This window comes from Podarcis melisellensis, assembly GCF_964234715.1.
Source record: "Podarcis melisellensis genome assembly, chromosome: 14".
In the NCBI taxonomy this organism is placed as follows: Eukaryota; Metazoa; Chordata; class Lepidosauria; order Squamata; family Lacertidae; genus Podarcis; species Podarcis melisellensis.
In genome coordinates, this window is record NC_138546.1 from 8,607,903 (window position 1) to 8,628,685 (window position 20,783).

Here is a 20,783-nt window from a genome sequence, read left to right on the forward strand (position 1 = left end):
ATGACCAAAAGCCTTGTCAACATCCTTCTTAAATTGTGGCGCCCAGGATTGGACAAACAAGAATGTCTTAGTGTCATCCCTAAAAGTTGACTATGATGGTGCCAGGTGTGTTTCCCTGGGAAAAGCATTCCACAAACGGGGAGTATGATCTCTGAGTCAGGACCTGACAGCCCTGCTGAAGGGATGCAAAAGGTCACTTTCAGTGTAATCTTAAAGGTGTGCCAATTTTTTTTAAAAATCCCTTTTCAAAGCTTATGGAGGTGCTACATTTTTTCTTTATTATGCCAATTTAGCAGGGGCAGCTTTTCCTACTTTTTCCTGCAGGCACCCCTGCATTAAGAATGCTTGCATGAGGACAGTTCAAGAAGCATCTGGGAAGCCTATGGTCCGCCAGAGATTGTTGGACTCCAGTTCCCATCATCCCTGCTCATTGGTGATGATGGTTGAGTTTGATGGGAGTTGGAGTTCTGGAGGGCCATGGATTGCCCATCTCTGCCCTTATACCAAGGAACCTAGCAAATTGTCTTAGTTTAAGCAGGAGAGCTTCAGTTGATTTCCTCAACTCTTAGAATCATAGAATTGAAGAGCCAAGGGTCATCTAGTCCAATGCAGGAAACTACAGCATCCATGACAGGTGGCCAGCCAACCTCTGCTTAAAATCCTCCAAGGAAGGAGAGTCCACAATCAGCCAGCATTGATGTAGTTGTTAAGAGTGGTGGACTCATAATCTGGTGAATTGGGTTTGCTTCCCTGCTCCTCCACGTGCAGCTGCTGGGTGACCTTGGGCTAGTCACACTTCTCTGAAGTCTCTCAGCCTCACTCACCTCACAGAGTGTCTGTTGTCGGGAAGGAAGGGAAAGGAGGTTGTGAGCCACTTTGAGACTCCTTAGGGTAGCGATAAAGCGGGATATCAAATCCAAACTACTACTACTACTACTACTACTCTTCTTCTTCTTCTTCTTCTTCTTCTTCTTCTTCTTCTTCTTCTTCTTCTTCTTCTTCTTCCAGATCCTTGATCATCTTGGTTGCCTCCTCTGCACATGTTCCAGCTTGTCAACATCCTTCTTAAATTGTGGTGCTCAGGATTGGACACAGTATTCTAGCAAATCTGGACTCGCCAAGTCAAAATTTGCAGTGAAGGTATCTTTAAATGAAAAAGAAGGAAGTGATCATCTTGCATATGTTGAAAAGAGTGAGAGTTGCTGATTAACCACAAATGCAATTCTGGTTTGTCAGAAGCTGCCTTAACATCCGGGTTCAGATATGTAACATCTGTTACTAAGGTGCGGGGCGGGGACACATTTATATATGATACTGTTCCAAATCTGGGGTAGTAGAGTTTGCGGGGTGCAAGGGCACCCATCACTGCAAGAGTTAGAGAAAGTTATATATTAATCCATGGTAGAGTTTACATAATATTTGCGGGTAATGAAGGGAAGATGCCAGGCCAGTGAAAAATACAGGATGAACCAGTTCTCCTGTTCAGGAGATCCCTTATCATGATGCAATTAAAAGCACAAGGAGAACAACTGACCATGCAAACGCTGCCCTTCCCTCCGACCAGCTCAGTGTTAGTTAAAGGTAAAGGTAAAGGGACCCCTGACAATTAAGTCCAGTCGTGAACGACTCTCGAGTTGCTGCGCTCATCTTGCTTTACAGGCTGAGGGAGCTGGTGTTTGTCTGCTTCCGCAGTCAGTTTTTCCAGGTCATGTGGCCAGCATGATTAAGCCGCTTCTGGCAAAGCCAGAGCAGCGCATGGAAATGCCCTTTACCTTCCCACCGGAGCAGTACCTATTTATCTACTTGCACTGCATGCTTTCGAACTGCTAGGCTGGCAGGAGCTGGGACCGAACAACGGGAGCTCACCCTATCACGGGGATTTGAACCGCCAACCTTCTGATCGGCAAGCCCAAGCAGCACAGTGGTTAGCAGAAGACAACAGCAGAATTGAGGGGGGGGTTTGCTAGGGTAATGGAGGGGCATGATGAAACACAGGAAGAAAATGTGCCCTTTGGAAATTTAGAGATTGGGGAAGAATGAGGATGACTGGATGAGCTGATGAGGAGGCCAGAACCGTCTTGACAGGCTAGGACAGTGGCATGAAAATGGTGTGCAGTTTGCCCACTGCTCCCCTGCTATGGAGAACAAGCCCCTGTTAACAGGGGTGTCAACTTCAATACGATATTGGGGGGACCCAAGTAAGCTCTCCATAATCGATCAAATGGTGCACAGAAATCCATTTGAAAGGCAACGTTCATAAACTTTGAGGGAAGCGCAGCCTCCTCAAGTATTTTATGGGAGGCTGAAATCCCCTCCCTTGGCTCCTAAGCCTCTTGAGATGTCATGCTCTGAACTCTCTCCAAAGTTAGACCCAGGTGTAAACACAGGTACAATAAACCATATTTCTTCCTTTTTTTGTATAAATTTTATTAGTTTTCATTCAGTTATACATTTTATCCCGAATACAACAAATCATGACTGTTTTGGACTTCCTTCAGCGTCTCTGACAATCATCCATATTTATACCTTTAATACATATTCCCTTCTTTCGTATTGCCATTGTTCCTCCTTACTCCCATTATTTCTAATAAACAATACTTATTTGTTTTTTACAGTGCCTCTTGAAATCCCACTAGTGTTGTATTTACTCCGCATATGTTTTTCAGATAATCCACCAATTTTCCCCAGTCCTCGATGAACTTTTGGTCTTTAGTATATCTAATTGACTAAAGACAATAAACCATATTTCTTAAAGACACTAGTCTCCGCAGTTCCTTGATTTCCCAATGGAAACTCAACCTTTGGTGAGTTACCATTGGGAACCCCCTGGAACCTTGCTACTCCAGGCAGAGATTTGGGTGTTGTGCAACCTCTGTAACAATACTTAGTGAGCACGGAAACATGGTAGGAAAAATGAGCATTCCTTGTAAATTAATGGTGGACCAGCAGCCAAATCCAGGTGTCTCCCTCCCTCAGAAATCTCTCTAAGCCACACATACCTGCTAGCCCTGTTTTTATTTCCCCTTGGCTGTAATATGTCTTTGAACTCTACCAATGCTTCTTGTTTGCCTGGAAAGAGAGGGGCATTGGAGTGTAGAAACAAGCCTACTGTACAAAGATAACATCTGCATTCATTGTATTGCCCACTTTGGCCTCTGGCCTTGGGCCCCAGAAGATTGCCAGAGCCGGAGGAAATAAGCTTGCTCCCTCTTCCACGTGACAGCCCTCGAGATATCTGGTAGACGGCTATCATTTCTCCTGTTTCCTCGTTTCCAAGCTAAACATATCCAACTCCCTCAAGCATTCTTCATAAGGCTTGGTTTCCAGGCCCTTGATCATCTTAGCCGCCCTCCTCTGCACATGTTTTGACTTGTCAATATCCTTCATAAATTGAGGCGCCCAGAACTGGACACCACATCCCCACAGTATTCCTGATGAGCCACAACCATTCCCCATTACTATTACTATCCATTTTAATTTGCTTAATCTATTTTTAAAGCCATTGGAAGTTAGTGCCCATCAACACATAAGATGTTCCATAGAGTAAACCTATGCCATGTCAAATGCTGTCTGCCCTGAATCTGGTGCCAAATAATTTCACTAAAGGATCCTAAGTTAGCATAGGGCAGAATGTTTTTCACACACATTTGTGTCTACACTGATCTCATCAGCATATGTTGCCTAATAATAGGGCTGGCTAGTGCCTTTTTTGGTAAAAAAATGTGGTGCTGGTACTCCAATCTTGATAAAAGATATTGCCAAAATGGCTGCCATGGGCAACAAAAAAAGAGAGGACAGTACTTTGTACTGCTGAGTACCATCGAGGAAAAGAAACACAGGGGGTGGCATATTTTAATGGCTTGTCATGAATTCCAAGTCTGTGTTATTTTACTGGTATGCTGGAAATTGCTTTGTGATGAAAAGCTGTCAGAAAAATAAAACAAGCCACTCAAATCTCAATAACTCTTTGCTGCTAAGGGGTGACACTTAGGAAACGTGTTGAGGATTGAGGCGACACCTAAAAAGCTGTTTTATGTCCACCTCAGGAACCCAAAGCAGCGTACGAATGCCAGCCTGTGGAAAATTTATTTTCCCGTAAATGGTGCCCTGTGGAAACTCCATGAGCTATGTTTGTTGGAAAATGTCAAAGAATGGATGGCTTTGTTTAGGAGTCTTGATCCGTTTGATGTTAATCGCCCTTGATCCATTCCCGCCGCTCTGACTCTGTTCCTCAGCTTTCCATTGGAAAAGCTGTTATTGTTCGTCAAGTTTATTGTTGAATTGGCAGCTGGCCTCTTTGGCGTAATGGTTTCCTTGTAAAACTTGTTTTCTGTGAGCACCAAGTTCATCCTCGGATTGAATTTGGCTTGTATAACTTATTGTATGGGCAGAGTTGGTAAGGTGAGGCAAAGGTGTACCTCAGGCGGCCGATTTGGGGGAAAGAACTGGGTGGATAGAACTGGACTGCGAATGCAGGTGGCGGTTCTCCTCTGTAACCTCACAGATATGGATGAGAGATGTGCAAAAGGAAAACTGGGCTATATTCAACGTGGCTACACTGGAGCTTGGCAACACTCCTGGCTGCAGTTAAATTATTACCAAGCCTGTTTAGGGCTTTAGAAATTGGCATATTATGGGGCACAAACCCCACTGAAACTAGGAGGATTCTGCTCTGGGTATCCATCTCCCACGTCACTGGCTTTAATGGTTCCCTGAGGTTTATTATGATGTTCATATTGTTCACCATCCTTAGATGATGCCTTTCTAGAGCAAATTACCAAACATTCAAAAAGGAGAGATATAGTAGTCATGGGAGACTTCAACTTCCCCAATATCTGCTGGAACTCAAACTCTGCCAAGGATGTAAGGTCCAACAAATTCCTCAGTTGCCTTGCTGACAATGTCATTTCCCAGAAGGTGGAAGAAGCAACAAGGGGATGGGTCATCTATCTTGGACCTGGTCCTCACCAACAGGAAAGAACTGATCAAAAAAAGTGGAAGTACAGTGGTCGCTTGGGATGCAAACGTGATCTATGTGGGATGCACGTTCGCAACCTGCAGCGGCGTGTCTGCGCATGCGTGGGTTGCAATTTGGCGCTTCTGCGCATGCGCAAAGCAAGATTTAGCATTTCTGCGCATGCACGACCCCCGAAACCGAGAAGTAACCTGTTCCGGTATTTCCAGGTTTCAGCGGGTCCGTAACCTGACAAAACGCGACCTGAACCTGTAACCCGAGGTATGACTGTACTCGGAGACTTGGGAGGAAGTGATCGTGTCCTCCTGGGTTTCATGATACAGAGGCAAGGGAAAGCTGAGTGTAGTCGGACATGCACTCCGGACTTTAAGAAGGGCAATTTCAAAAAGCTTAAGGAGCTACTGGGAGAGATCCCATGGTCAGAAATACTCAGAGAGAAGGGAGTGCAAAATGGATGAGAGTTCCTTAAATGTGAAATATTGAAGGCACAAATGCAGACATTTCCAACAATAAGTGGCATCTAAAGAAAGCAGTGTGGCTGCATAAGGAGCTTACAGATGAGCTGAGATTTAAGAAGGGAATGTATAAGAAATGGAAGAAAGGAGAAATCACAAAGGAGTATACACAAGTTGCGGGGAGACAGTTGCAGGGAGAAGGTCAGGAGGCTAAAGCATCAAATGGGCTCGGGTTTGCAAGAGAGGTTAAAAATAAAAATAGAAATATTTATTTGGCTATGTTTGAAGCAAGAGAAGAACAGGCAAGTAGTAGGTCCTCTGCATGGAGAAGATGGGGAAATGCTATTGAGTGACAGAGAGAAGGCAGAACTACTCAACACCTGCTTTGCCCGCCCTTATCCAAAAAGAAAGCAGTGCTGAACCTGGTGATAACAAAATAAACCATGCAATGAGGGAGCTGCAGCCTAAGATAAGAAAAGAGGTAAGGGAACACCAGCTACTTTAAATTAATATAGATCTCCTGGGCCTGGTGAGCTACCCCCAAGGGTACGAAGGATCTTGCTGATGTAATCTCTTTTTATTTAATCCCCCACACCCCAAGAAGAACATTCAGTGCCACAAGGTGCAGGGGATGCTTGGTTGAAACTTGATCTTCTAAACACTCTTATTCAAGCAAGACCCAATAATTTCAATGACACTTTCAATCATTGCTATTTTTCTAGAAAAAGGGGTGTTGGAACTCACCATAAACACCCCCCTTGTTCTCTTATAATAGAAATGGCATCCACCTGAGAGGTGCTGGAACTGAGTTCTGGTGAGTTCAAGCTGAAAAAAGCCGTGCTTTCAAATATTATTATTATTATTAGTAGTAGTAGTAATAGTAATAGTGGTAGTGATAGTAGCATTTTCATTCTACTTTCCCAGATGCATCTGAAACAGCTCACACAACACAAGTCATTGTATGCATACTTGGGAATAAGCCCTGTTGAACAAGATTTTTTAAAACTATTCTATTTCAATATAAACAGACATATCTGAGGATAAATGCAAAGAATGGATCAAAACATGTATAAAAGAGGGGTTGGAAATTAATGCTACTGTAGAAAGCAGAACAACGATAAGGAAAGGAAGTGCAACCATTATTTGCAATTGACATGTGGGGGCGTGTGAGCAATGTAATGGTGCCATAAACCAATAAAATAATTTCTTTATTACTCTGTGCCTGTTAACTCAGAAAGCCCAATGGTGTCAGTGGAAGTTACTTGTTCCAAGCCAGTGTGGGTGGAATTGCTGCTTTAAAATGCAAATCTCTCAGCACCGTTCCTCCGAAGTCTAGCTCTGCATTCATTGGGGCTGCCTGCAGAAAAATGTATTTTGGGTTGCAGCCTGAAACTGTTTAAATATTACATTAATTTCCAAAGCATTTATATATCTCTTTTCAGAACAGTTTACCAACCTCTTATTACTGTGTTTATTGAGTTGTAATCTTAAAAGATTACAAAAGAGGTGGAGATAGGGAAGTGATGATCATAATGATGGCGTGGTTTGGCCAGTACAGTGGTACCTCGGGTTACATATGCTTCAGGTTACATACGCTTCAGGTTACAGACTCCACTAACCCAGAAATAGTGCTTCAGGTTAAGAACTTTGCTTCAGGATGAGAACAGAAATCGTGCTCTGGCAGCGCGGTGGCAGCAGGAGGCCCCATTAGCTAAAGTGGTGCTTCAGGTTAAGAGCAGTTTCAGGTTAAGTACAGACCTCCGGAACGAATTAAATACTTAACCCGAGGTACCACTGTATTAACCTTATTTAGACAGGCTTTTGGTGCAGTGACTTAATTTCTTCTTTCCACCCTGCTATGCATTTGGGGTTGTTTCCCACTACAGATGCTGTTCGTCTGAGGTTGCATTCACCTAATTCTAAGACCTGCTAAGCAACAGATGGTTGTTATTACAGTGGTGCCCCGCTAGATGAATGCCTCGCAAGACGAAAAACCCGCAAGACGAAAGGGTTTTTCGGTTTTTGCGACGCTTCGCTAGACGATTTTCCCTATGGGCTTGCATCGCAAGACGAAAGCCCATAGGGAAATCTCGGGGACCTTTTTTTAAATGCTGGCGGTGGGGAGCAAAGCCTTCCCCCCCCTCCGGACTTCAGAAGAGGTCCAGGAAGGCCGGCGGGGGCGAAAGGCTTTGCTCCCCACCGCCAGCATTTTAAAAGCGGTCCGGGATAGCAGGGAAGCGCTTCCCGCTATCCCGGACGGCTTTTGAAGGCAGGCAGGGGGGGCAAAGACTTTTGCCCCCCCTGCCTGCCTAACCGGGGGCTTTTAAATCGCCCCGGGACTGTCCGGGGCGATTTAAAAGCCCCCGGACGGCTTTTGAAGCCTCCCCCCCCGCCCGGCTTCGGGGCATCATCCCGATGCCGGGCGGTGGGGCAGGAACGCCTCCCCCAGCCGCCCGGCTTCGGGGCATCGTCCCGATGCCGGGCGGTGGGGCAGGAAAGCCTCCCCCAGCCGCCCGGCATCGGAACGATGTCCCGAAGCCGGGCGGCCGGGCGGGAAAGCCTCCCCCCCCAGCCCGGCTTCGGGGCATCATCCCGATGCCGGGCGGTGGGGCAGGAACGCCTCCCCCAGCCGCCCGGCTTCGGGGCATCGTCCCGATGCCGGGCGGTGGGGCAGGAAAGCCTCCCCCAGCCGCCCGGCATCGGAACGATGTCCCGAAGCCGGGCGGCCGGGCGGGAAAGCCTCCCCCCCCCCCCGCCCGGCTTCGGGGCATCGTCCCGATGCCGGGCGGCGGGGCAGGAAAGCCTCCCCCAGCCGCCCGGCATCGGGGCATCGTCCCGATGCCGGGCGGTGGGGCAGGAAAGCCTCCCCCAGCCGCCCGGCATCGGAACGATGTCCCGAAGCCGGGCGGCCGGGCGGGAAAGCCTTTGTCCCCCCTGCCTGCCTTCCCAGGGGCTTTTAAATCGCCCCGGACAGCGGAGAAGTCCTCCGCTGTCCCGGGCGATTTTAAAATGCCGCCCGCCAGAAGAGGTCGGGGGAAGGCTTTTTCCATAGGAACGCATTAATTGATTTTCAATGCATTCCTATGGAAAACCGTGCATCGCAAGACGAAAAACTCGCAAGACGAAGAGACTTGCGGAACGAATTAATTTCGTCTTGCGAGGCACCACTGTACGTCCACAATATGTAAAACCACAGAATTCAAAGCGGGAGTACTTTCTCTTTACCCGTGACTGTATGCATATATATACATATGTATGTATGTGTATGTATACAGGTTTACATCTGTCTGTCTCAGGAGACATTGGAGGAGTGTGACCCTGGGGGCGAAGTCAAACTTTTGGAAGGTTGCAGTGCCTGATGAGGCTGTAGACACCGATATATGTGGCTGATAAACGTATATATCATGCGCATATGTTTGTGTAGGGTTGCCATTATTTCAGAAAGTTACATTTCTGACACCCGCAAAGTTGTTGAGCTTTTTTGGAGGACAACCTGTAGAGACTGAAATATGCAGCTGATAAATGTATATATCACATGCATATGTATGTATATACATCATCTGAAGAATTTTTATTTGCATCAGTCAATAAAATAAAATGTACTGAAGATAGAGGTAAAAACTTAACTATACAAAATGCATTCTGGACGTTTACATCAATAATCAAATAATAGAACTTTTTCTAATTGCCCCTGCTAAAATGTTTGCAGTTTTTTTGCTGTCACCGGATTATCTTGATCTGCTGGAAGAAAGGACACAGTAGCAATGTTTAAGCGACTTAGTATGGATAGTAGTAGAGGGGCAAGAACCTCAAATCTTTATAAAGAGTGCAAGCTAGAAGCACAAGAGCTACTGATTCAATACTGCCATCTCCACATGGACATTAGCGTTTTCGTAGTGGGATTTTTTGAAACTGACCTTCAAGCACAGCTGAAGGCAGTCTATCCAATCCAGTCTAGCCAAGCGCGTCTGTATTTTGGAACTGTTACAATTTTGCAAACAGGGGGCTGATGTGTCAAAATGACTAGATGGGAAATAATCATAGCATGGGCAAAATGTCCTTATTATCGTGGCCAAATTAGTCTGTCGCTCGATATCATATAGGCGCTGTCTCATTGTATTATTATTATTGAATTATTATACACACACATTTATATATTCAGTAAAGCAAATAATTCCATTAGACTGTGCCTATTATTATTGAATTATTACACACACACACATTTATATATTCAGTAAAGCAAATAATTCAAACGCCTATTATTATTGAATTATTACACATACATATACACACATATATACACACACATTTATATATTCAGTAAAGCAAATAATTCCATTAGACTGTGCCTATTATTATTGAATTATTACACACACACACACACACATTTATATATTCAGTAAAGCAAATAATTCAAACGCCTATTATTATTGAATTATTACACATACATATACACACATATATACACACACATTTAGATATTCAGTAAAGCAAATAATTCAATTAGATAGCGCCTATAGGATATCGAGAGACAGAAGCGGCACCGTCGCGCTTCCACCGCACTGTGCAGACGGGCCCCTATCCAAGAGACCAGCGGGGCCTGCTGCAGCCCAGGGGGCCTACTCTGAGCAAGGCGCCCGTGGCCCGCTACGTGGCCTCCTCCCCGGGGCAGAGAGGCGGGCGAGGGCCGGGGAGGTGCAGGGCGCGCCTAGGCCGCGGCTCTGAGGCGGCTCCTCCCGAGCCGGAGGGGGGCCTCTCCCTCGCCGCCCCCGACCGCTCCGCCCAATCAGCTCCGGCCCGGCTCGGCCGGCGGCTCCTCCTCCCCGGCAGAGGCTTCCCTTCCCTCGAAGCCGCCGCCGCCGAGCGAGGCAGAGCTTTCGCCGGCCAGCCTGGGCAAGCGCCGACGCCGACGCCCGCCATGGACGTCCAGCGGCTTTGCAGGGGCCCGGCCGGCTCCGAGCCCTTATGGGTGAGAGTGTGGGGTGGGGTGGGGGAGAGATGGGGCAGCAGCCCCGGACCCAGAGGCCGGGCTTTGTGGGGCGGGAGGGGGGTCCGGGCGAGGCAAAGCCCCTTTGTGTGCGCCGCCTTCCACCCTCAGCAACTGGGATTCAGTGGGGAAACTGGGAGGGTGGGGACAAAGACACCGACCCCCCATAGCTTCCCTTTGCATCTCTCCCTCCCCCGCTTTTATTTTTCATTTGGTTTATTACAGAGCTTGGAAAAGATGCAGGCTTTTTTTGGGGGGGGGGTCTTTTTTTCCAGATAAATTTTTATTTTATTGGTAGGGTGTGTGTGTGTTTAATGGCAAGCAGAAGCGAGGAGGAAAAGCTGCAATGCTTGGGGAGAGGTGATTTTTGTGTGTGTGAACTCTGTGCATGCTCTGGGGAAAGGAAGGTCTTTCTCATGGCAGCTGTGAACTGCCCCCAAGACCTACAGGGGAAAGGCGTTTTGCAGATTGAACAGGCCAATAAATAATTGGGAGATGATCCACTTCCTTTGCCCGACTGCACAGTTCGACTGTGGAACTCGCTGACACAAGCTGTGGCAAATGGGGATTGGAAAAATTCGCAGGGGGATAAAGCTGCCAATGGCTGCTGGCCATAATGGTGGCTGTGTGCTTCAAGGCTCAGAGGCACCATGCCTCTGAATTTTAGTCTCTTGGGTTACAGAAGGCCAGTTGCAATTATGTCCTGCTTATGGGTTTCTGGTTGATCCCTGTGGTAAATGGGATGCTGGACTTGGGATGTTCTTACCCTGACTGGGGGAGTCACTTCCCATTGAGCACACAGCAGGGCCTGCTCATGAGTAAGCATATTTAGGATTTGCACTGCTAGGAAGCCACACTTCACACTCATTAACCTGGGAGTGAGCACAGTTACATATGCTTCTGAGTCGTGTGTGCATTTTGGGCTCCGTTACTGTTTTTCTGCTGTCTTCTTTAGTCTGTAATTTACACACACTGTAATGCTAAGCATGTTTACTTGGAAGCAAGTCCCATGGAGCTCAGTGGGGCTTACTCCCAGGTGAGTGTGCATGGGATCATAGTCTTTCAAATAAGTGGGCTTAACAAATTTCGTTTAAAATGGCATTAGAACAGTCAGCAGTCCCCCAGCTCCCTTCATCGCCATTAATAGACTCCGTTAAACTCATTTGAAGATCCCTGCATCGCAGGGGGTTGGACTACATGACCCTTATGGCCCCTTCCAACTCTACTATTCTATGGTGTGGCCAACTGCCCACTGAATGCAACCTGGAGCAAAGAAATCAGGTTTGCACCTGCTCTGCTTTTGCCTGCTCTCATTCAGGATCCTCAGGTGTTTCCCTGGCCTGCTTCTAAACGTGGAACGGTTTTCATAAAGCAAAAAAAGGGAGAAGCCTTTGTAACATGTCTGTTTTTTTAAAATATCTGTTAGATCTTCTTTCCTAGTATTGGCCGCCTGGCAGTTGCTATTGTGGCTAATCTCTGGTTCATCTTTTGTAGAAGCGTTTGCTTTTGTGTTGGTGTCATGTTTAACACATCACATGGAAGCTGTGTGTTTCAGACGGCATGTTTTACCCTCTTGCAAAACTTCAGAAGACGCCCTGAACTTGTTTTGCATTCCTTTTTCTTGTTCTTGTTCTGAAGTGGCTTCTATCCTTAATGTGGTTAGGGTTGTCTTTGTTACGAAGCGATGTAATATGTTAAACACACACACACAACTGTGTGCACCAACAGCTTATATAACAGGCCCACACCTAAGAGATTGTAATATTGGAGTACAGGGCAAGGAAGTGGTAAATGCTGCTGTCTTAACTCCTGTTGCTTTTCTAAAAAACAAAAAGGTGTTTTTGCTGACTTCTTTATCTGTTCCTCTGGATTTAATTTCTGTGTGCAGAAGCTACTTAGGCTGCAATCTTGTGTACCCTTGACAAGAAATAAACTACATTGAACTCTATGAACTCAGAGTTTCTTCTGAGAAGATGTGTAGGTTTGCATTGTGAGTGGAAGTTTCTTTATTTCTGACATATATTTGTTGGCACACGTGTTTTAGAGAGAATCTGACACTTGGGGGCAAATACTTTTACTTTTCTGCTCCGTACTGCAATAATAAGCCTTAATGCTCTTGAGTGAAACAGGTATGTGAAGTGAAGTGGCATGACTCCAGTTCGGTGAAAGTTTGCATGGAGAAATTATGTCTCATCATGACTTTCTCTTTAGAATTTCGTAACCAGTGAAAGCTGGAGGTAGTTGGTTTTACCTGGTTCCTGTCATTCGTGTATTGTGCATTAATAAAGTGGCTTTCTTATTAAATAAAAGGGGCCTTATTTGCTTAAAAGCATTTATGCTGCATAATTTTTGTAAGCTGTTTGAGGGTTATTTTTTTTTAAACAAGCAAGCAGTATATAAATTGCATGAAAAAATGAGCAAATTTTTTTTTCCTGAACCTCTACAGTCTAAAATAACAAAACTCTAATTGAAACAAAAAAAATGCAGCCTAAAACCAGTAAGCAGCAGTATGAAAAGGAAGTAAAACAGAAATTCAGAAGATTCAGACACATTAAACAGAGTCCTATCTTATGGGCCAGGGAAAACCTGAAAAGAAGTAGCACATGATGTGCCATTTGATCCTTCTTTAAAAAAGAAAACTGGGAAATCCAGGTGATCAGTCTGGCACCTCATATATGCAGAACCCCATCCCTTAGCACTGACCGTTTCCCTCCACTGTTCCCAAACTCTGGATAATTTTGGCCTACAATCCCCATTGTCCCCAATCACCAGTATCAGCTGCATGAGAGGACTGCAGCTTCTAGTTTAGCCCTCCCCAACCTAGTGCCCTCCAGGTGTGAACTACCGCTCTCATTATCCCTTCCCATTGGCCATGTTGTCTGGGGCTGATGGGAGTTGTAGGCCAAGCCATGTTGGGCGCCATGTTGGAGAAGACTTGGTCTAACTTTGGAATTGGGGCAGAGGCACCTCTCGCACGCACTTGTGTGGCTCTGTAACTGCCATACGTTAATTGCACTGTGTGAAAAAGCAGCCTTGCACCACCAGGAAGCCTGGCGCTAATTTGCATGCACCCATTTGATCTGACGTAAAGCTGGGTGTGTCAACCTGCCTGCTCCTTTAGATCAGCTTCTGATGCCTTTCCCCGAGTGCACACATCCATTCTTTGAAAGAGATCAAGTTAGCTTTCGTCAACCTGGTTCCTTTCAGATATTTTAGACTAAAAAGTCATTGGGGAAGGCTGGGTTAAGTTAGCAGAGTGGAGCCTTCTCCTGTGTGGCAGCACCCTGTTTATGAAACTCCCCCCTGGGACATGGCAGTAAATTGAATGCCTGATGTTTTATGCATCCATTAAAGCATCTTTTGGCAAAGATTCCTTCTTTTTCACGCCTCCAGAGGTTGGCTCAATGTCTGTTTTTCCTCCCTTTGCTGCTTGTACTGTTCTTGCTTCAGACTTTCGTGGGTGTTTTATAATCTGATATTTTGCATGAGATTTAAATTACTTAGATGGAATATTTTTTATGGGAAATTTGGGATATAAAGGAGTAAAATACAACATTTTATAGCTTACCATTGGGGGCTACCATTTTTATGCTTAAGCAAGAACAAAAAAAGTATTCAGCTGTTAGTAAGATATTGGTGGGAAATTTGAGAGAGTGATTAAAATGGGTATCTCTGTCAGCCACTTTCCTTTTTTTTACCCTGTGTAAAAACTTCCTCCATGCTGACATTTTAATTATGGTCATAAGCAGGGTGGATAAAAATCAATGATTTTTTTTAAAAATAAAAAAATGGAATTTATTTTTTATTTAAATCAATTTTTTTATTATTTAAATTGGATTTTCAAAATAAAATGTTTTTGGAGGAAAAAATATTTCTAAAGATAGTTTTCTGTTTAAGTTATATTATATTCCAAAGGGTATTTATCAGGAAATAAGAATTTGTTTTAAGTTTTTCATGTGTGCTGAAACTCAGCCTAAGTTGGGTGTTTTGTTTTGTTTTTTAAACAAGTTTAACCACATCAGTTAACAAACATGGATGCATATGCTATAATGTTATTGTTTTAGTTAAATAAATGGTTTAAATTGTTATTAAGGAAATGATTATTTTTCTCCTTCCAATAAAGTACAGCAGAAAATTTGTCCAAATATAAACAGCTAACTTATTAAACCTCACAGTAAGTTCATAAATATCTGTCTATGTATTTCTAATAGTATAACCAAATCAGTAATTTTTGATATCCCAGTAACTGTAAAAACTACTCTGAAAAATTATTATTCAAAAAATTAAGCCTTCATCTGGTTGTCTTTCTGTAAAAAATCAAGTTTTACTGCCTAGTGATTTAAATTGTGATTTAAATCAAATCCACCCTGGTCATAAGGGAATTTGAGAATATGCCCAATACTGTGGGTTACTGCTTAGGTAACTGGTTTGTCTGTCCTCAGACTTGTGCAAGGGTGTATACCAGTGTTTCCCAACCTTGGGTCTCCAGCTGCTGTTGGACTACAATTCCCATCATCCCTGACCATTGGTCTTGCTAGCAAGGGATGATGGGAGTTGTAGTCCAAAAACAGCTGGAGACCCAAGGTTGGGAAACACTGGTGTATACAATGGGGTTCCTCTCCCTCATGCAAATATTATGATTTACCCCTTGCTGTTTACCTGCATCTGAAAATTGCACAGAAGACTCTATATATAAGTGATTTGTCGCTGTTGGTTGAATGAGTGTTCAGAGCACCATTTGCAACAAGAAAGGAAAGAGGCCTGACTTACTGGGATCACAGTGCTCTCTGTGTGTGCATGTTCATGGGGGTGCGTCCCTGCCCTGGGGTGCTTGCAATTGCTAAGCCAATAAGTAGGTTCTTGCTCTCCTGACTGGGTAAAGAACCAGCAGCTTTGAAGTCTCACTTAGCTGCCCTTGCAAAATCAGGGTAAGTTGTAGCTTGCTATTTTGGCCGAAGGTTTGTGACTAATGAAGGACTTCTGAAGGTTGGAACGCTTTGATAACTGGACCCACCGGCTGGGAAATAGTTATTACACAAGCCAAAGTTGCAGCGGAGACTTGTTGAAAGGGAGGTTTCCTGTGGAGGCTCAGATTTTCCTAGAAGGCACTTCTTGTGTGTTCTGCCTTGCTTGCGATGGCAGTATTGGTATTACTGGAGGGAAGCATGCCTTAAATCAGATTCCAGTTGTGTGCAGCTAAACAAAATTGGTAAGGGGTGTGCGTGCAATGCTTTCTAGAATACTTCTGCTATTAGGCAGCTCTGTAAATTAAGCAGGTAAATAGATATGGGGGAAACAAAATGTCACTTGAAGAAGGATCTGAAATATTTTCCTGGAAGCTTGAATTTGTTTTACAGTCGTACCTTGGTTGCCAAACGCCTTGGAACTCGTACGTTTTGGCTCCCGGATGATCGAAAACCGGAAGTGAGCATTCTGGTTTTTGAACGGTTTTCGGAAGCTGAGCATCTGGCGCGGTTTCCAATTGACTGCTTTGGTTTTTGAATGGTTCCGGGAGTCGAACGGACTCCCAGAACGGATTCTGTTCGAGAACCAAGGTATGACTATTCTGGATTGTTTCCTTTGATGTTTTGACGTGTTGCAAACCGCTTCGGGATTTTTTTTCTTTAAAATATAAAGCGGAATAGAAATGAAATAAATAAGAAAAAGAAATTTCATTGAGTGGAAAACAGTGCCTATACTTTCCATTGCGGAACCAGCAACCCAGGTTTAAGTTGGCCTGGCGCCTGGGGAATTTCTAACACTGCTCCCCACTAGAAATTTTCTGTTTTCATTCCTGTAACTGCTTTGATTTTGGTGCGAATTTGGGGGTTCCTAGTTCCACTGTAGAGCTGCAGTATTATGCACTCTAGGCTAGAAAATATAGGCCTACTTAAGCCAGTTAGATGGGCATGGTGTGGCACAATTTGTGTCATTTTTCTCAGCCTCATGGTCAGTGCTTTTTTCTTTAAAAAAAATTGTTTAGGAGTACTCTTATTTTCCTACTCATATGGAAATACTGTCCCTCAATGAGGCCAAACATTCACAAAATGTTTAGGGGTATGTATAGCCCTGCGTCCCCCCAGAAGAAAGCACTGCTCAGGGTAACTATTAGCATGCCAAGGGCCCAAAGTATTCATAGACAGAGGGGGCTGCCTGGTGTACCTCTGTGTGACTCACTGCTCTGGTCTTCCTTTCTGTGTGCCTCCATTTTGGACGGGTAATTCTGCCTCCAGCCTACATCCCGTATGTTTGGATAATTCAGTCACTGCTGATGCAGACAGCAAAAGGATCTGTTCTCTGTGGAGGCTCCCTGTTGCCTCTCTGTAGCAATTGCTGATTTCAGATTACCTCCATCTGGTTAGAAGGCATCCTTCAGACGGGTGACTCTTGCAGAGATGGAGAAGGTGGGCCTGTCTGCAGATGGAGAATTCTTAGTCTCCCACACAAGTTAATTGTTTCAGGTGTAAGAGCATGTCTCTAACATTGATTCTCAAAACACACGAAGGCCTAGAAGTTTCAAGAATGCAGTCATTGGAAGAAGCCTTTCAACGCTGAGTTGGCTGTGGGCAGAAAGAAAGGGAGTTTATTGTTTGTTGAAGGTCATGCTAACTCCCTGCTAAGTTTCCTTTCTTATAGTTTTTAGCAAAAGTTTCCATTGGTGCAGTATGCAAAGTCCAGTGTGTCTAGTTTTCAATATGTGTGGAAGTCCCTTTCCTTATACAGTACTGCAGTAACTGATTGAACATCATGCACTCTCCGTCTCGCTTCTGTTTTTGGCTTTTTTCCAGAGTTTGACAAGAAAGCCAAAACCTTTACCCAGTTCCATTTAAGTCCTGCCTTGGTGGCCTTAATTAAAGGAGCAATTACTGTTTTCTGATTCTGCTGTTTTGCCTGCTAACTTGTAGTCGTTCTAGTAATGTTGAAAAGAGAATAATGGCTTTGTCCTGTGTCTCTGTGGGAATAGAGCTGTGTGGCTGATTGTAACAGCCTGAGTTCCAGTGAAAACGGATAATTCACCTAAACAGGCTCAATTGAAACAAATTTGAGCTGTGAAAAACTCAAGCCTCTTAGTTCTCTTCCCTTCCTACCAGATTATCTCCCCACATATCATGGGTTGCCATCACAGTTTTGGAAATTATAGCTGAACTGCTGGGATTGGGAGTAGGGCCAATGGTTAAATCAATAAACACCTCTTCTTTAATAATACTGAAAGTTAATGTGCATATGGGGATATGTGCCAGGCATGTAGGATTATTATAAGTTATGCAAGTATATTGGAGTCTGAACAGTAGTTATGACTGCAATTTATTTATGGCGAGAAAGATGATTAATTGGAGCGAATGTGCCATTTCTCTAGAACAGGGCAATCTAACTTTTCTTTCCAAGTGGGCCACAAGAGTTATTCAACACAGAACTCTCGGACCACACGCTTAATTTAATTTCCCCATTGTAAATTAAAAGGGTTTGCAATATATTTAATATACACAATATATTTAAATATATGAATTTTTAAAAATATTAAACAGAATTAATACACAAACAGATGGTAAGGGGAGAGAGACGTTATGCTGGCCACATAGCTGGGATAGCTCAGTTTATTAGAGCGTGGTGCTGATAACACTGGGGTTGCAGGTTCGATCCCCGAATGGGACAGCTACATATTCCTGCATTGCACGGGGTTGGACTAGATGCTCCTCAGGGTCCCTTCCAATTCTACAATTCTGTGATTCAGGCAATGCCTTGCCCCACCCTCTAGTCCTAGGAGCCTGGAGAAGGGAACTGCTGCTGCAGGCATTATGTATATGTGTTGCTGATTTTTTGAAGAACTGAACAGTGAGTCATGGAGATGGGGAACATGCTTGTATGAATTCAACAGTCCTTAGTTAACTTTTGGTTGCTGTTTGTTAAAGCTTTTACAGTAATGCTGCTTTATAGATTATGAATGCTGTGAATCCTATAATATGACTTTTATTGTAATTTTTTATTGTAATTATGCCATTCAGCTTTTTTTTGAGCTGTTTTGTAAATAGTGTCTTATAGATTGTAATCGTTTTACTGGTGATTTCTTAATTATTCTATATGGTATTGGTGATGTTATATTAGGTTATCGTTTATTGTTTGAAAGCCAGTTTGTGGCTCACGTGAATGAAAAGTGACATGGAAATAAAATCAATCAATCAATCAATCAATCAATGACACGCACACACAAAATATAATTTTAAGGCTTTAAGATGTTTTTCCTTTTTCTGCAGATATTCATGACTCATGATTATGATGAATGCTGTGCAAGGAGAACTGAAGTTTGGAAATGATACTGCACAGTACTTAAAAAATATATATTATTTTTTACTGTCACATAAAAATGCTAGGGTGAACTCTGTTTAGGAGAAGGCTGTTCTGCTTTTTGAAGTCGTGCAGGAAACATCTCTTCCTGCCACGAGAAACTGCGCATAGCAAAATTCTACCTTTTGCACCGCTGTTGGAAGGAAAACATGGCCCTCCTGCCTTGCTTGACATCCCTGAAAAGAGGCCGCTGTTTAAAGGGCTGCAGTTTGTTCCAGTAACCCGCTGAAATAGAATGGGAAAGAAAATCTGTTTACTCTGCGTTTGTGTGACCCACGCTGGAGCAATCTGTTTGAGGACTGCCGCTTCCCTTTGGGCTTTAAATGCTGAGAGGGTGCCTTCGCTACCAGCTGGTGGGCCCTGCAGCCTTCTGACTCTGGCTAATCAATAGCACCACTGTCAAAGCTGATCTGGACATTTCTCGTGTGTTTTTTGGGCTGCTGATCTGGTTCTCTCCCCGTGAATGCCGTTTGCAGGAGGGGAAACGAGAGGGGTGGAGAAAAAGGCATTGTTTGAAAAGGCCAGTGTTTTTAATATGTGGCACTACACACAGTAGTGTGGCGTGGGGGACACACTGGGTTAAACCACTGAGCCTCGGGCTTGCCGATCAGAAGGTCCGCAGTTCGAATCCCTGCGATGGGGTGAGCTCCTGTTGATTGGTCCCTGCTCCTGCCAACCTAGCAGTTCAAAAGCACGTCAAAGTGCAAGTAGATAAATAGGTACAGCTCCGGTGGAAAGGTAAACGGCATTTCCGTGCGCTGCTCTGGTTCGCCAGAAGCGGCTTAGTCATGCTGGCCACATGACCCGGAAGCTGTACGCCGGCTCCCTTGGCCAGTAAAGCGAGATAAGCACCGCAACCCCAGAGTCGGCCACGACTGGACCTAATGGTCAGGGGTCCCTTTACCTTTACATGCAGTAGAGGCAACTCTGCTATAAGTTACATTTGAGGCAAGCTTATTGTCCACATTCTCCTTGCAACTTACAGTTTTTGTTTTGTGGGGTGTCCCCCCCCCAGTGCCTTTCATACACCCAGTAAATCTTGCCCTTAAAACAAGCTGTTGTTTCATCAGTTGCTTGGCTTTTACAACTAGCTCGCTCTTGGGTTCACAACTCCACTACACCATGACCCTTTCTCTAGGTATTTCCCATTTTTCCTTTTCCAAGAGGTGCCATAAATCAGGACACTTTGTGGAATTTCCATTCTGCTCAGAAGAGAGGAACTGTGCTCACTTAATGAACGGTTTTCTACTTACATGTACAGCCAATGTATCAGTATCTTTATTACTGACACATCCATGGATTTCCTCTGAATCTTGTGCCTGTTGGTTTTTATTTTAGTGCCGGTATTATTTGCGCCTGTGGAACTCAGTGCAGAATTTACAAGGGGCCCCAAGGGGTCTGTTGAGATACTGAGCCAATCTCAGTTGCTTAGCTTCAGCATAGTGGCTGGATCATGTGCCTTCAGACTGTTTTTCACATTTTCTTTTACTTATTTTCTCCAGGAAGCAAATTCCCTTGTGCTTCTGAATTGGGCAGGCTGATTTCAGATCTATTTTATAATGTAACTGCAGGGCTTAATGATGCACGATGCGGATAACAGTATGATTGCTCTTATTCTGAGATAAGTGAGTTGCTCTGTTAATATGTCCTAATAACCTTGCAGAAACAGATCTGGCCAGATCAGATCAGATAATAATGTTTGCCTACATAGTTGATGGTTGCTGCAAAGTACATACATGCAGGCTTTCTGATAGTGGCTTTTCTGTGTCCAGTGTCTGATATGCAAAAAATGTAGCTTATTAATTCAGGTTATATTTGTCTTCAAAGGATTAAAATTCTAGAAATACCTGTTGCAGTCGCCATTGGTGCACAGTAATATTAATTGGCTGTTAAGTGTTTTGAACTCGGAACAGGTTGCTTTGCTTTGTCGTCCTCTTTGGCTTGGAGTTTTCACCCGAAGTCGCTTATCTTTTTGAGCCTCTTTGTAGCAACTTGCTTGCTCTTTTCTATTTCCTTTAGTTAA

At 44.3% G+C, this 20,783-nt stretch overlaps 1 protein-coding gene across 3 annotated transcripts in view; it reads left to right on the forward strand.

The window, feature by feature from the left end:
- The first annotated feature begins 10,137 nt into the window (after positions 1-10,137).
- The window catches only part of LOC309357104 (multidrug resistance-associated protein 1-like), a 73,405-nt gene continuing 62,759 nt past the window's right edge, over positions 10,138-20,783 (forward strand). For 2 of the 3 annotated variants that reach the window (XM_081889068.1, XM_081889070.1), the window contains exon 1: positions 10,138-10,399. In XM_081889068.1, coding sequence (XP_081745194.1) covers positions 10,349-10,399 — 51 coding nt within the window. In that variant the 5' untranslated portion in view covers positions 10,138-10,348. The remainder of the gene's footprint in view (positions 10,400-20,783) is intronic. The other variant, XM_081889069.1, reaches the window with a different exon arrangement.